At 61.2% G+C, this 12,001-nt stretch overlaps 6 protein-coding genes across 6 annotated transcripts in view; 3 read left to right on the top strand and 3 right to left on the bottom strand.

Annotated features, from left to right (window-relative positions):
* Positions 1 to 85: 85 nt before the first annotated feature.
* On the top strand, positions 86 to 2,401 carry OT_ostta03g05030 (Nucleotide-diphospho-sugar transferase; the record flags this gene model as incomplete). Its single annotated transcript, XM_003078349.2, has 1 exon — positions 86 to 2,401. One exon carries the CDS (start codon positions 86 to 88, stop codon positions 2,399 to 2,401), a length of 2,316 nt encoding a protein of 771 aa, XP_003078397.2.
* Positions 2,402 to 2,438: 37 nt separating this feature from the next.
* OT_ostta03g05020 (Ubiquitin-activating enzyme, E1, active site) lies at positions 2,439 to 3,829 on the bottom strand (the record flags this gene model as incomplete). The annotated part of the gene is made up of 2 exons (XM_022984898.1): positions 2,439 to 3,544; positions 3,649 to 3,829. The coding sequence occupies 2 exons, from the start codon at positions 3,827 to 3,829 to the stop codon at positions 2,439 to 2,441; spliced, it is 1,287 nt and encodes a 428-aa protein (XP_022838618.1).
* A 215-nt stretch (positions 3,830 to 4,044) lies between these two features.
* On the bottom strand, positions 4,045 to 4,944 carry OT_ostta03g05010 (DNA recombination and repair protein Rad51,C-terminal; the record flags this gene model as incomplete). Its single annotated transcript, XM_003078347.2, has 1 exon — positions 4,045 to 4,944. The coding sequence occupies one exon, from the start codon at positions 4,942 to 4,944 to the stop codon at positions 4,045 to 4,047; it is 900 nt and encodes a 299-aa protein (XP_003078395.2).
* Positions 4,945 to 5,028: 84 nt separating this feature from the next.
* On the top strand, positions 5,029 to 6,153 carry OT_ostta03g05000 (P-loop containing nucleoside triphosphate hydrolase; the record flags this gene model as incomplete). Its single annotated transcript, XM_022984897.1, has 1 exon — positions 5,029 to 6,153. One exon carries the CDS (start codon positions 5,029 to 5,031, stop codon positions 6,151 to 6,153), a length of 1,125 nt encoding a protein of 374 aa, XP_022838617.1.
* Positions 6,154 to 8,222: 2,069 nt separating this feature from the next.
* Positions 8,223 to 10,706, bottom strand: OT_ostta03g04980 (unnamed product; the record flags this gene model as incomplete). The annotated part of the gene is made up of 2 exons (XM_022984896.1): positions 8,223 to 10,409; positions 10,638 to 10,706. The coding sequence occupies 2 exons, from the start codon at positions 10,704 to 10,706 to the stop codon at positions 8,223 to 8,225; spliced, it is 2,256 nt and encodes a 751-aa protein (XP_022838616.1).
* Positions 10,707 to 11,078: 372 nt separating this feature from the next.
* OT_ostta03g04970 (tRNA (guanine(26)-N(2))-dimethyltransferase) overlaps positions 11,079 to 12,001 on the top strand; it is a gene marked incomplete at both ends in the record, with an annotated part of 1,136 nt that continues 213 nt past the window's right edge. Inside the window, one exon of the mRNA XM_022984895.1 lies at positions 11,079 to 11,989. Within this exon, the coding sequence (XP_022838615.1) occupies positions 11,079 to 11,989 (911 nt within the window). The remainder of the gene's footprint in view (positions 11,990 to 12,001) is intronic.

Genomic DNA, 12,001 nt, shown 5'->3' with positions numbered 1-12,001 from the left:
GATCGTCGCAACGAACGACACCGCGCGACGCCGCGGCGCGCCGTCGTCGAGCGACTCGACGACGCGGACGATGGACGGTGACGCGATGGCGACGGGGCGCCCGCGCGTGGGGCGACGGGGCGGGCGCGGACGAGGTGGCGCGCGATGGCGCGTGGATCGGTGGTGGACGACGGGGTCGGTGCTTGGCGTCGCGCTGTGCGCGCTCGCGCTCGCGCGTGGGGCGCCGGTGATGGCGATGGGAGAGACGACGTCGCGTGGCGCGGCGCGGCGCGCGTTGCGGTCGTTCGGGAGCGGGACGGGGAAGACGATCGCGGAGCATCGGGAACATTTGTCCACGGGCGTGTCCAAGGAACTCGTGCAGCGCGTCGCGAAAGACGGCGCGGTGATCGTGACGTGGGCGAACTCGCACTATTACGATTTCGCGTTGAATTGGTTGCGGCATCTCGACGCGCTCGGGGTTGAGAATTACTTGATCGGCGCGATGGATGAGGAGATGTACGCGAAATTGCGAAAGATTGGCGTCCCGTGTTGGTTGATGGGGTCGCAAGGGATCGATAAAGAGGCGGTGACGCGGGACTTTGGTTGGGGGTCGAAGAATTTTCACAAGATGGGTCGAGATAAGATTCGATTGATTCGGGACTTTACGAAGACGGGTACGGATGTGTTGATCTCGGACATCGACGTGGCGTGGCTTCGGGATCCAATTCCGTTCTTTCGGCGTTATCCAAAGGCTGATATCTTGGTGAGCACGGATAATCTGCGAAATATGACGCACGAGTCCCCGGAACAGATCGCGAAGACGGTTGATGGGGAGGGATTGGAGCCGCCGTGCGCCGGGACGGCGAACATCGGGATGATGTGGTTCCGGTCGACCTCTGGAAGTCAAGCCATCACGGATGAGTGGGTGAACAATCTCGAGAAGGATGACAAGATTTGGGATCAAGCTGAGTTCAACACGCTCATGCACAAGGGCGGATGTGGGATGGATAACGACGGCTCGGGCGTCGGTAAGGCGTACAACGGCAAGATCATGCTGGGCACACTTCCCGTGGCGCTCTTCAATAATGGACACACGTACTTCACGCAACGCCTGCCAGAGGCTATTAACGTGAACCCATACGCGATGCACGCGACGTTTCAGTACGAGGGCACCCCTGGTAAGAGAAACCGCATGCGCGAGGCCAATCAGTGGTTAGGCGATCGCGACGACGCGTCGTACTTTGAGCAAAAGTTCCTCTCGTACACGCCTCGCGTACTGAAGGGTGTCGACGTGACACAGTTTGAAAAACTCGGGTATCCAACGATGGACCATCAGCTCAAAACGCTGGAAGAGGGTGATCCCGTCATTTTGGAACACATGCGATTGGTGCAGCACCAAATCGCTCAGCTCTACGAAGCGGTGGCAGTTGCGAAAAGTCTCAATCGAGTCCTCATCGCGCCGCCGTTTTTCTGCGGACTGGACCGCGCCTGGTTTCCACACGGAGGTCGTTTCCCGGGATCGATGCTCACGCTTCCGTTTATCTGCCCGCTTGATCACGTCATGGCAATCGAGAGCTACGGGTCGAGTTTCGTTGAGGAGTATCGAGAGTACTCGTTCCTCGGTCATCCAGACATGCCCAAGGATACCGTTACGAAGGAGAACGTGCGACGCGTCGAGGTGGAGCCGACGGTGTCCTTCTCGAAGACTGCGCCCATCGATCCGAAGTATGGCATGTGCTTCCAAAAACGCGACAACGAGGGTAAAATCATAGACAATAACGACGACGAATGCGTGCCGGCGAGGAACAACGTGTTTCAATCGGCGAAGGCTATCAAGCTCTCGGGGCAGGTAGATTCGCTCGAGGATCTCGCTGCGGCGCTCGATAGCGTCGTTAACGTCAAGTTCTTACACTTTGATACCATCATCGGCGTCACGAAGAGCTCGCAGGCGTCGACGACGACACAAATCAGAATGGGCATCTGGTGCTGTCGCATGGGTAACCACGAATTCTACAAGGTGGACAAAGTAGATCTCTTTGAGATAAGAGCGCCGGAGGGCATATTTCCGGATGAGAGCGAGATGGCAAACGCTAGCAAGACGCTCGCGCTACCGGCGTCTCGTTCAAACTCGACGATAATCGAGGGGAATGAGACAAACGAGCCGACTCCCGAAGATGACGCCGAGAGACACGAGGTGGAGAACGACGATGCAAAAGATAAAATGAAGAAGACGGACGAGGAAAGGAAGGAAACAGGCGAGCAAACCGATGACCAAACCGACGACCAAACCTCCTCCAGTCCAGACGCTGCGGCGATTGAAGCAGGTCTCACAAAGTTCTTCAAAGGCGACCTCAAGAAGGTTGGCGCCGCGTTGCACTTGATCGAAGAAGCGCACGACGCTGGACTGGATAAAACAGACTAACATTGTAAACGCATTCATCACAAATATTTTACATCGGCTATCCCGAAAGGCTCACTCGCACGCGCATCGACGTCTTTTTCATTTTTTTGTCGTTCACTACGACCAAGCCCTCTGTTCGGCCGCCCATGAGATCGACCATGCGAGCTGTCAAATTATCCACGAACTGATCCTCTAGAACACCACGCAGATATAGATTCTTACCTCTGTAACTCACACTCGGCTCCGAGAGCGAATCAGGATGCGCTGCGACAATGGACGACATGAAATCTCTGAGTGTCGCGTACGCGCTCACACTGTGCGCGATACCGGGCGAGCACATGACACACATGGGGTCGCGCTCGTACTCCACCGTGTGCGAATATACCCCGTCCGTACCGACGTACATAATATAATTGTTCATGCCTTTTGCGCACATCGTGGCTATTTTCAGCGTTTCGATGACGCACGCCGCGGCGATGATGGCGTTCGTACTCGGAATCGCCGGTATGATGTTTTTCGTCACGCCCTGTGTGTGCGAATACGTCACTCCCTCGATGCCGAACGTCTCTGCGCGCTTCAACGCCTTTTTGTACACCCAAGTCATGTGTTCGACGACATCTGGATCGAACGTTTCGCCGTGTCTCTCCGCCGGCCACTGAATCAACTTCGCGTACTCTATGCAATGCGCCGCACTTCTCGGTGTCTCCGCGAGCGTGCACAGTGGAAACGTCGTTTGCGGTGGGAAAAGCCACATGGTGCAGTGAAAGCACGGCGTCATGCCGGGTACAATGACGCGCGCGTGCCCCTTGAATCCCTCCGTGCCGCCATCGACGAGCGGCTTGATGGTCGTCGGATCCACGTTCCCGTCCTCGTCGTACTCCAAGAACCCGCAGCACACGGAGTTGATGTACGCCCTCGCCTCCAACGAATCAAGACCCAGCGCGATGATGTCAAACTGTCTGTACCATCCGTCCTCCTTGTCCTCGATTCGTCCGTGATGCGCCGTGACCTCGCACGTCGGCACGCGCTCTCGCGTCCGCCTCGCCGCCGTCTCCGCCTTGCTCTTCCCCACGTCCTCGCTTCGGAACAAAAATTGTCGATTCAAATTCGACACGTCGATCGTGTCCATGTCGATCACGTCCACGTTCCCGAATCCGCTCATCGCTGCGCGAGCCGAGGCGACGCTCGCCCGTCAGTCTCGAATTCCTAATCATCACCCTCGCCTGCGCTCGTTCGCCCGCGGATCGGGGCAACGACGCGCGACGCACCCAGTCCTTTTAACAGCTCGCACCCGAGCCCGCCGGCGCCGACGACGAGGACGCGCACGGCGCGTAAGACGCTCGAGATGTCTTCGCTCGGGTCGAAATCTGGTCCGGTGAATCGTCCAGCTCTCTTGAGCATCACGTCCACGGCGCCGGGTGGGCGCGCGTCGACGTCGAGGCGGGACATCGCCCCGGCGATCGGGTCGGGGGCGTCGGCGTCGAGGGGAATTTTTGAATCCGAGGGGACGACGCGCGCGACTGTGCGGCGTCGCGCGAAGTCGACGCGGACGTCTTCATCGTACGCGCCAACACAGCCTCTTCCACGCGCGGGCGTCCACGGCTACTCATCGCTCGAATTAAAGCGCATCATCTATTCACGTGACTCGACGGTGATGATTTCGTTCATAGATTCGGGATCGGCTCGACGCCCGCGGCGTCGTCGCGCGCGGGCGCGTCTCGAACGCCGTCGTCGCTCAGGACGAAATCGACGGTCGCCTCGCGCAGATGCGGGGCGTACACCACGTGTAGGCGCCGTCGAACGCCCCCGCACGCCACGACGGCACCGCGTCCGCGCGCGTCGTGTCTGGTGAGAAACAATCTCGTGTTCACGCAGTTGGCCCACATCAAACCGAGCGCCGGCTGCGCGCGCCGCCCGCTCGTGTCCAATCCCATAAACGCCCGACCCAACCCCCCGACGCACTCCCCCGCCTGAACGACGTCCACGACGTGATTCGTCACCACCACCGCGAGATCGTGCACGCTCGCGTACTCCTTCAACAGCATCGTCATTTTATGCAACGTTCCGGCGCGTCTCGCCGCGTACGTCGCCCCCCCCCCATCCGCATCCCTGAACGGCGCCGTCGCGCTATCGACGACGATCAACCGCACCGGCGCGCGCACATCGATCGGCGACCGCAACACCGCGCTCACGCCCTCCAACGTCTCTCGTAATCCATCCGCGTCGCCCAACGACTTCACCGCGTACACGCGTTCGAGCGCCCCGCGCGCGCGCGCGTCTCCCCCGAACGCCTCCACGAACCGCCTCGTCGTCGTCATCCGTCGCATCACATCCGTCGGCGCTCGACCTTCGGTGTGGACGTACACCGTGGATCCACCCAGGTCGAGCTGGGCGAACAACGCGAGCTGGGCGCACAGATGGGTCTTCCCGGTCCCGCTCTCACCGCACACCTCGGTGATTTGCCGCGTCCGCACGCCACCGCGAAGGGCGGCGTCGATGGCGTCGCATCGCGTGCGCGCGATCGAGCACGTCGCCGACGCCGCGGTCGCGTTCGGTGGACGCATGCGTGTCGTTGACTGCCGCGATGTCGAGACGCGATGGAAAAGATGCACATTCGCATCAACCGCCGCCGCGTTTCGCGACGCGCGATGACGTCGAGGACGCCCGTGAACGTCATCACGGGCGTCCTGGGGGCCGGGAAGACGACGGTGGTGCGGGAGATGGTGGCGAAGAAACCGAGCGAGGAGCTTTGGGTGGTCATCGTGAATGATTTCGGTGCGTTGGGCATCGACGGCGCGCTCGTCGATGACGTCTCGGGACGCGTCGTCGACGGCGCGGGCGCACCGCGCGTGGTCGTGCGAGAGGTCTCGGGTGGGTGCGCGTGCTGCGCGTCGTCGTCGCCGTTTGAGATCGCGGTGGCGCAGACGATTCGGAGATTTCGACCGAGCCGGGTGCTCGTCGAGCCGAGCGGACTCGGCGACGCGGGGAAGATTATCGACGCGTTGCGATCGAAAAATCTGCGAGAGAGCGTGGAGGTGCGGGCGACGGTGTGTGTGGTCGATGTGCGGGAATTTGGGGCGAGGGCGACGGGGGTGAGAGCGAGCGAGTTGTTTCGGGCGCAGACGGAGTGCGCCGAGGCGCTGTGCGGGACGCACCAGGACGTCGCGGACGACGGCGACGTCGAGCGGTTCAGGGAGTTCGGTGAGGGGTTTTGGCCGAAGAAGAATGATATTTTCTTAGCGCGCGAGCGCGACTGGGCGGTGGATCTCGCGACGCTGGACGCGGCGTGCGGATGGGAGTCGCGCGCGCCCGCGACGGAAGACGAAGCGTCTCCGTCCGCGGGCGCGGGCGCGTCGAGAGGTCGCGGACCTTTCGAGCTCGTCCCGCGTCTCGTCGCGAATGGAACACCGTGGATGGTGAAAAATGAGAGCGATGATCATTACGCATCGTGCGGGTACGCGTTTCACGCCGACGACGTCTTCGTTCGTCCGCTGCTCAGAAAGTTTTTTGACGAATTCTTACTCCAACGAGCCGATGTGGTCCGCTTCAAGGGCGTCCTTAGACTCGGCGCCGAGTGGGCGCGTCCGGACGTCGACAAAACCGATCCCGCTCGAGGGAAGAAGATCGCGTTCACGGAATCGTCGTACCGTCGCGACAGTCGAATCGAGGTCATACGTCGCCGCTCGCCGGATGTCTCCCGAGCCGACGACGACGACTTCTGGAACGAAATCCGCGGTCGACTCGTCGCCTGTCGCAAACCGCCTCGACCGTGACCTCCAACTCGCGTTCACGTTAGCCTCGTGTATCATCGACCTCATTTTTTCGTCGTTCACCGCGCCTCGACGCGCTCGCCGTCGCTCGAGCCGCCGCTCGGCGACTCTCAAAAAGCAACCGCGCGCGCGCCACTGCGCCACATCGCGTCGACGCACGCGCGCGTCCCGGCATCGCGTCCGAGCACGAAGACCACGCTTTCGATCGCCCGCGCGCGGCGTTCACGCGCGGAGGACGCGAGCTCGCGCGTGACGCGCACCGACATCGCATTTGTCGACGTCACCATCTCTCAAAAAGCGTCATGGCCGCGACGCCGTCGACTCGCGGCGCGCGCGGGCGACACGACGCCGTGCGAACGCTCGTGACGTGCCCGATATGTTTGGACCCGTTCTCGGACGCGCACTGCGTGGCGACGTGCGGGCACACGTTTTGTCACGCGTGCGCGCGGGCGACGCTGGACGCGTCCGCGAGCGGCGGCGGCGAGCGGATGGCGGCGTGTCCGACGTGTGGATCGAGATTCACGAACGAACAGTTGGTGCCGAACGCGGCGGTAAATGGAATGGTGGCGGAGATGCGACGAATGTTGGAGGAGGAGGAGGAGAAGGCCGCGGCGGGTTCGATCGTCGCGGACGGCGCGGACGACTTGGAGCGGCTGACGCCGTTGGTGAAGAAATTGAGCGAGAAACATCGCGAGTTGGTGCTCGAGTCGCGCGCGGCGTCGCGCGAGGTGCTCAAGGAGTTCTTATTAGAGAGTCGAGCGAGGAAGGAGGCGAGCGCCGAGGCGCTCGAACGCGAACTGCGGTGCCTGAGCTCTGACATCAACGCGGTGCGGCGGGAGATTCAGCTCTTGGGCGGTGGCGACGACAGTGAGCAGCTGCAAGACCTGCTGCGATCGCGAGGAGAGGTGTACGATAAGGAGGTTATCACGCGCGCCATGGAAGCGCTTGGTTTGACGAGAGTAGGCGATATTGTCGTCGATGAGTCCAAACGTCGACGCGTGCTGCGGCAGTTTAACGAGTTGCAGAGCTGGTACTCCAGAAGAAGATGCTTGGAGAAAACGGATGACGAAGGTGCTGAGCCGGCCGACGACGCGTGTCCATCCGATTCGGAGACGATCGAGGAGTTTTCAAAGCTCATAGACACGTTCAAGCGGTTCTCCAACATCACCATGGCAACGGAGCTCGTCACCACCGAGGGGGGCGGGACCAACACAGGCTCTCCGATCAGTAGCATTGAATTCGATTCGACGGAGGAGAATTTTGCCACTGCCGGAGTGTCGAAGCGGATTCAATTTTACAACCTCGAACGCGTCCTCGCTGGTTCACGGCAGCCCGCCGAGCAGATAATGACCCACTCCAAACTGACGTGTCTGTCGTACAACAAGCTCATCAGGCAACACATCGCGGCCAGCGATTACGAAGGCGTCGTGTCCATCTGGGACGTCGAAAAGAAGCGCGCCATTATCGACTTCGAGGAGCACGAGAAGCGGATTTGGTCCGTTGATTTCTGCCGCAGCAATCCCAGTCTCCTGGTGAGCGGCTCGGATGATTACTTGGTGAAGATTTGGAACACAGATCAGCGCAATAGCGTGCATGAGATCGACATGGAGGCCAACGTGTGCTGCGTGCAGTTCTCTCCGAATGATGACCACGGCATCGCGATCAGTTGCGTGAACCAAAAAGCGTACATTTTTGATCTCCGTCGCCTCGACGAGCCACTTCACGTGCTCGAGGCCCATCGCAAGGCAGTGAGTTACATCAAATATCTCAACGCCAAAGAAGTCGTCACGGCGTCGACGGATAATACCATCAACGTCTGGAACACTAATTCCGGCGATCTCACGTGCACGCTCAAGGGACATCTCAACGAGCGAAACTTTGTCGGTCTCACCACTGCGGGGAGTCAACACATCGCGTGCGGCAGCGAGACCAACGAAGTCTTTCTCTATCGAAAAGATTTACCCATGCCCATCACATCCATCAGCTTCGCGCAAGAGCGTGCGCCCGAAGAGAGAGGGTTTATCAGCGCGTGCACGTGGAAGAGCGACGACTCTGTGCTCATCGGCGCCAACTCAAACGGCGTCGTTCGCGTGTTTCACGTGTAGGAAAAGAATATTAATAGCGATACGGTACCATAGTAGACTCTTAACCGCCTGCAAATCGGTCGCTCCACCCTCACGGACAAGACGCTCGCATTTCTTCTTCAAAGCCTGAGCGGTCGACTCCGCCTTGACGCGAGCAGCCTTTTCAGCCTCGAGACTTGCAAGTTCTCTTTCACTTCGCTGCATCAACGTGGCGACGGTCTGCTCAGACGAATTGAGCTTGGCTCGCACGTCGACGATTTGCTTCTCCATCGCGCTTAGCTGTGCCTTGGAGCGATCGGTCACTTCAGCGTTACTGCTCGTCTCCTGTTGCATCTTCGTGAATGCCTCCGTCGCCTCCGCTAGTTGACCTTCGAGCTCCTGAGTTCGCGCGTAGGCGTTTTCGAGATCTCGTTTGTAGTATGCGGCGGTTTCGCTGATGCGCTCGCACTCGTCTTCAAACTTCTTTGCGGCTGACTGCGCGACAAGCTTTTCGCTCACGGCTTTATTCTGTGCCTCTTCACTCTTCGCGATGCGACCGAGTAGTCTATTGCTTTGCTCTTGCGCCTCGTCGTACGCGCCCGAGATGGCTTCGATCTCCTCGACAAAGGCCATTACTTCAGCTTGCTTTTCCTCGAGGGCCGCATTCGCGGTCGCCGCGGTCGCCTCTGCAGCGGCGAGCTTTTCCTTGAGCGCCGTGATTTCCTTCTCTAAGTCGGCAGCCTTAGACGTCTTCTTCTCCGTCGCGGACTGCTCGAGCGACTTGACTCGCGCCTCGGCGGCAGCCTTGTCAATCTTCGCCTGGTCGAACAGCGCGTACGACTCCTTGAACCTGGTGTTTTCATCCTTCAACACTTTGTTCTCTTTCTGTACGATGTCCAGCATCTTGATTTGCTCCTCCTTTGCCGCAGAGGTGTCTTGCTTTTCGGACAGAGCGCGAACTCTGACTTCCAATTCATCGCGAGCTTTCACGACGTGCGTGAGACGGGCGTCCAATTCATCGGCGCGAGCGTCCGCGGAGCTCAGCCGTTTGATCGCCGCCTCGCCGCGCTCAGCAGCTTGACGATCACGAATGGACTCCTGCATGAAACCGTCCATTCGTCGGCGCATCGATCGCAAGTCTTCGTTGAGCTTCTCATTTTCTATCTTGAGCGATTCGTATCGCGCGTTCAGGGCCACGTACGCCGGCGATGTCTCCACGCTTCTGCCAAAGTTTTGACCGTCGCCGAGTGCTCGCAGCTTAATCGCCATATCCGTCTTTTCCTTTGTTAGATCGTTAATCGTCTTCTCGTTGTGCTTTACTTTCGCCTCGAGCTCGGCGACGTCCCCCTTGAGCTTAGTGAGCTCGGTCGATGAGACCTGCGCGCCCGCCGGCGTGCCCGGTCGACCCGGTGTGTCGGCGCCGCCCTTGTCACCCGCCGCCGCCTTGGCCTCGATCTGCGCCCCCGCCGCACGCGCGTCCTCGGCGGTGGCCATCTTGGGTAAACCCTCAATCGTCTCCCCGGTGTCGTCGCCCCCGTTCGCCTTCGCGATCGCGAGCCGTCGGCGAGTCACCGCGAGCTGCACCTCGAGTTCATCCAGCTCTCCCTGTAACTCCTTCACCTTGCCCGAGTCTCTCAAGTAGGCGTGCGAGAGCGCGTCGTAGTCGCGCTTCAGTTTCATTCGACTCGCCTCGAGCGCATCGATCCGTTTCTTCGCCTCCGCGTCCACATCGTTCGCGAATTTACCGTCGATCACATCGATCACCGCCGCCAAACGCGCCTTGGTCTCGTCCGCCTTATCTCTCAGAGACCTCACGAGCGCCTCGCGCTCTTCGTCGTCAAACGTACTCGCCCCATCCTCGAGCTCCTCCACCGTCTCCTTCACCGCATCGTCGTCATCACCGCGCTTTCGCTTCCCACCCGCACCTCCATCCACGCCCACCAGCGTCTCCCCAGCGCTCTTCAACAACCGAGCGATGAACGCGTCGCCGTGCCCCGCGCCGCCGCTCGCGTCCTCCGTCGACGCCTTCGCGCTCTCCCTCACCCCCACGCGCGCGCACAGCGCCTCAATCGCCGCCCTCGCCGAGTTCCACTCATTCGTCACCACCCCCACCACGCGTTCGTACCGTTCTCCCCGCCCTGTCGCCCTCGACAGTCTCCGCTCGGCGTCCTCCGTCTCGCGTCGCCGCGTCTCCAACTACGCCCGCTCGTCGCGAGATCGCATCTTCGTCAGTCACGTCGCCCGCACTTTCGACGCGCGCGCGACCATTCGCGCGAACGCGCGCGCACCGCGTCTCGTCGCCCTCGAACAAGCCGCGCGCGTCCACGTCGGCGCCGTCGAACGCATCCATCGTCATGTTCGATCGATCATCGCGCGCGTCTCCACGTCGCCGTCCCGCGCGCGCGCGCGCGCCCACCCGCGCACCTGTCCCGCGAGCTGACGGTTCTTAAATTCGAGCACCGCGCGCGCGGTCCCGCCCTCGGGGTCCGCCATCGCGCGCGACGCCCGTCGCGACGGGCGCGGCGCGGAGTGACGCGCGCGTTCGTCGATGTGAGACTGTTTGCCCACGTGAAAACCTCGTCCGCGCAATGGCGCAGCGCGCGACGCGCGGTAAATCGTCGCGCGCGCGTCCATCGCGGTCGAGCGCGCGCGTGGGCGTCGAGGGAAAATCGCGTCACGTTTTCGCGACGCGCGCGGGCGCTCGCGGGCGTCGCGTGGCGGGCGCGGGGGTGGATTTTGATTCGGGACATTCGAGGGGTGGCGGCTCGGTGGTCGAACGAATCGATCGTCGGTCGCGCGCGCTCGGACGCGATCGGGGTGGAGACGACGGGGATTCGCGTCGCGCGTCAGACGTGGTCGAGCGGGATGTCGGAGGTGGGAGACGCGGGGGATCCGGCGGTGCCGGAGGGGTACGCGGTGATTCGAGAGGGCGCCGCGCGGGCGCTGCAACGCGCCGAGACGGATGACGTGTTTTATAATAAGCCGCAGGTGGTGAATCGAGACATGTCGTTGGCGGTGATTCGGGAATTTCAGAGAGTTCGAGCGGAGGAACACGCGAGCGGGACGTCGAGGCGGGAGAAGCGTGGGAAGGGGTCGATGTGTCTGACGCCCAAGAACGACGGGTTGGTGCGACGGTTACTCGACGAGGAGGACGTCGACGCGATGTTCAGGACGGCGGAGGAACACAGGGCGTGGGTGGAGACGATAATTGCGACGAATGCGAAGAGCGGTGAGGTTGACGTCGAGACGGAGCGGCCGAAGAAGCCGTTGCGGGACGTGACGATTTTGGAAGGCATGTCGGCGACGGGTCTCCGCGCGCTTCGGTACGCGCAGGAATTGGAGGACGTTGGATGCGTCGTGGCGAACGATTTGGATCCCACAGCCGCGGAAGCCATCGAGAGAAACAAGGCGTACAACGTTCTGTGTAATCCGGACAAGGCGGACGCGATCTCTCGCGTGATTCCTCACAACGAGGACGTGCGCATGGTGTGCATGAAGCACGAGAAGATGTTCGACGTGGTGGATTTGGATCCGTACGGGACGCCATCGATCTTGCTCGACAGCGCGGTGACGGCGGTGAAGGAGGGCGGACTACTTTTAGTCACCGCCACCGACATGGCGGTTCTGTGCGGGAACAACTCCGAGGTTGCCTGGGCCAAGTACCAATCGTACCCGCTTCGCGCCAAGTACTGTCACGAAGCCGCCGTGCGCATCCTCCTCGCCGCGGTGGAGAACGCGGCGATCAAGCACAAACGACACATCGTCCCCGTGCTCTCGCTTTCGATCGA

The sequence above is a fragment of the Ostreococcus tauri genome (genome assembly GCF_000214015.3).
Source record: "Ostreococcus tauri WGS project CAID00000000 data, contig chromosome 03, whole genome shotgun sequence".
NCBI lineage: Eukaryota > Viridiplantae > Chlorophyta > Mamiellophyceae > Mamiellales > Bathycoccaceae > Ostreococcus > Ostreococcus tauri.
Note: the sequence above shows the minus strand (reverse complement) of the source record. Positions and strands in the feature narration are given on the sequence as shown.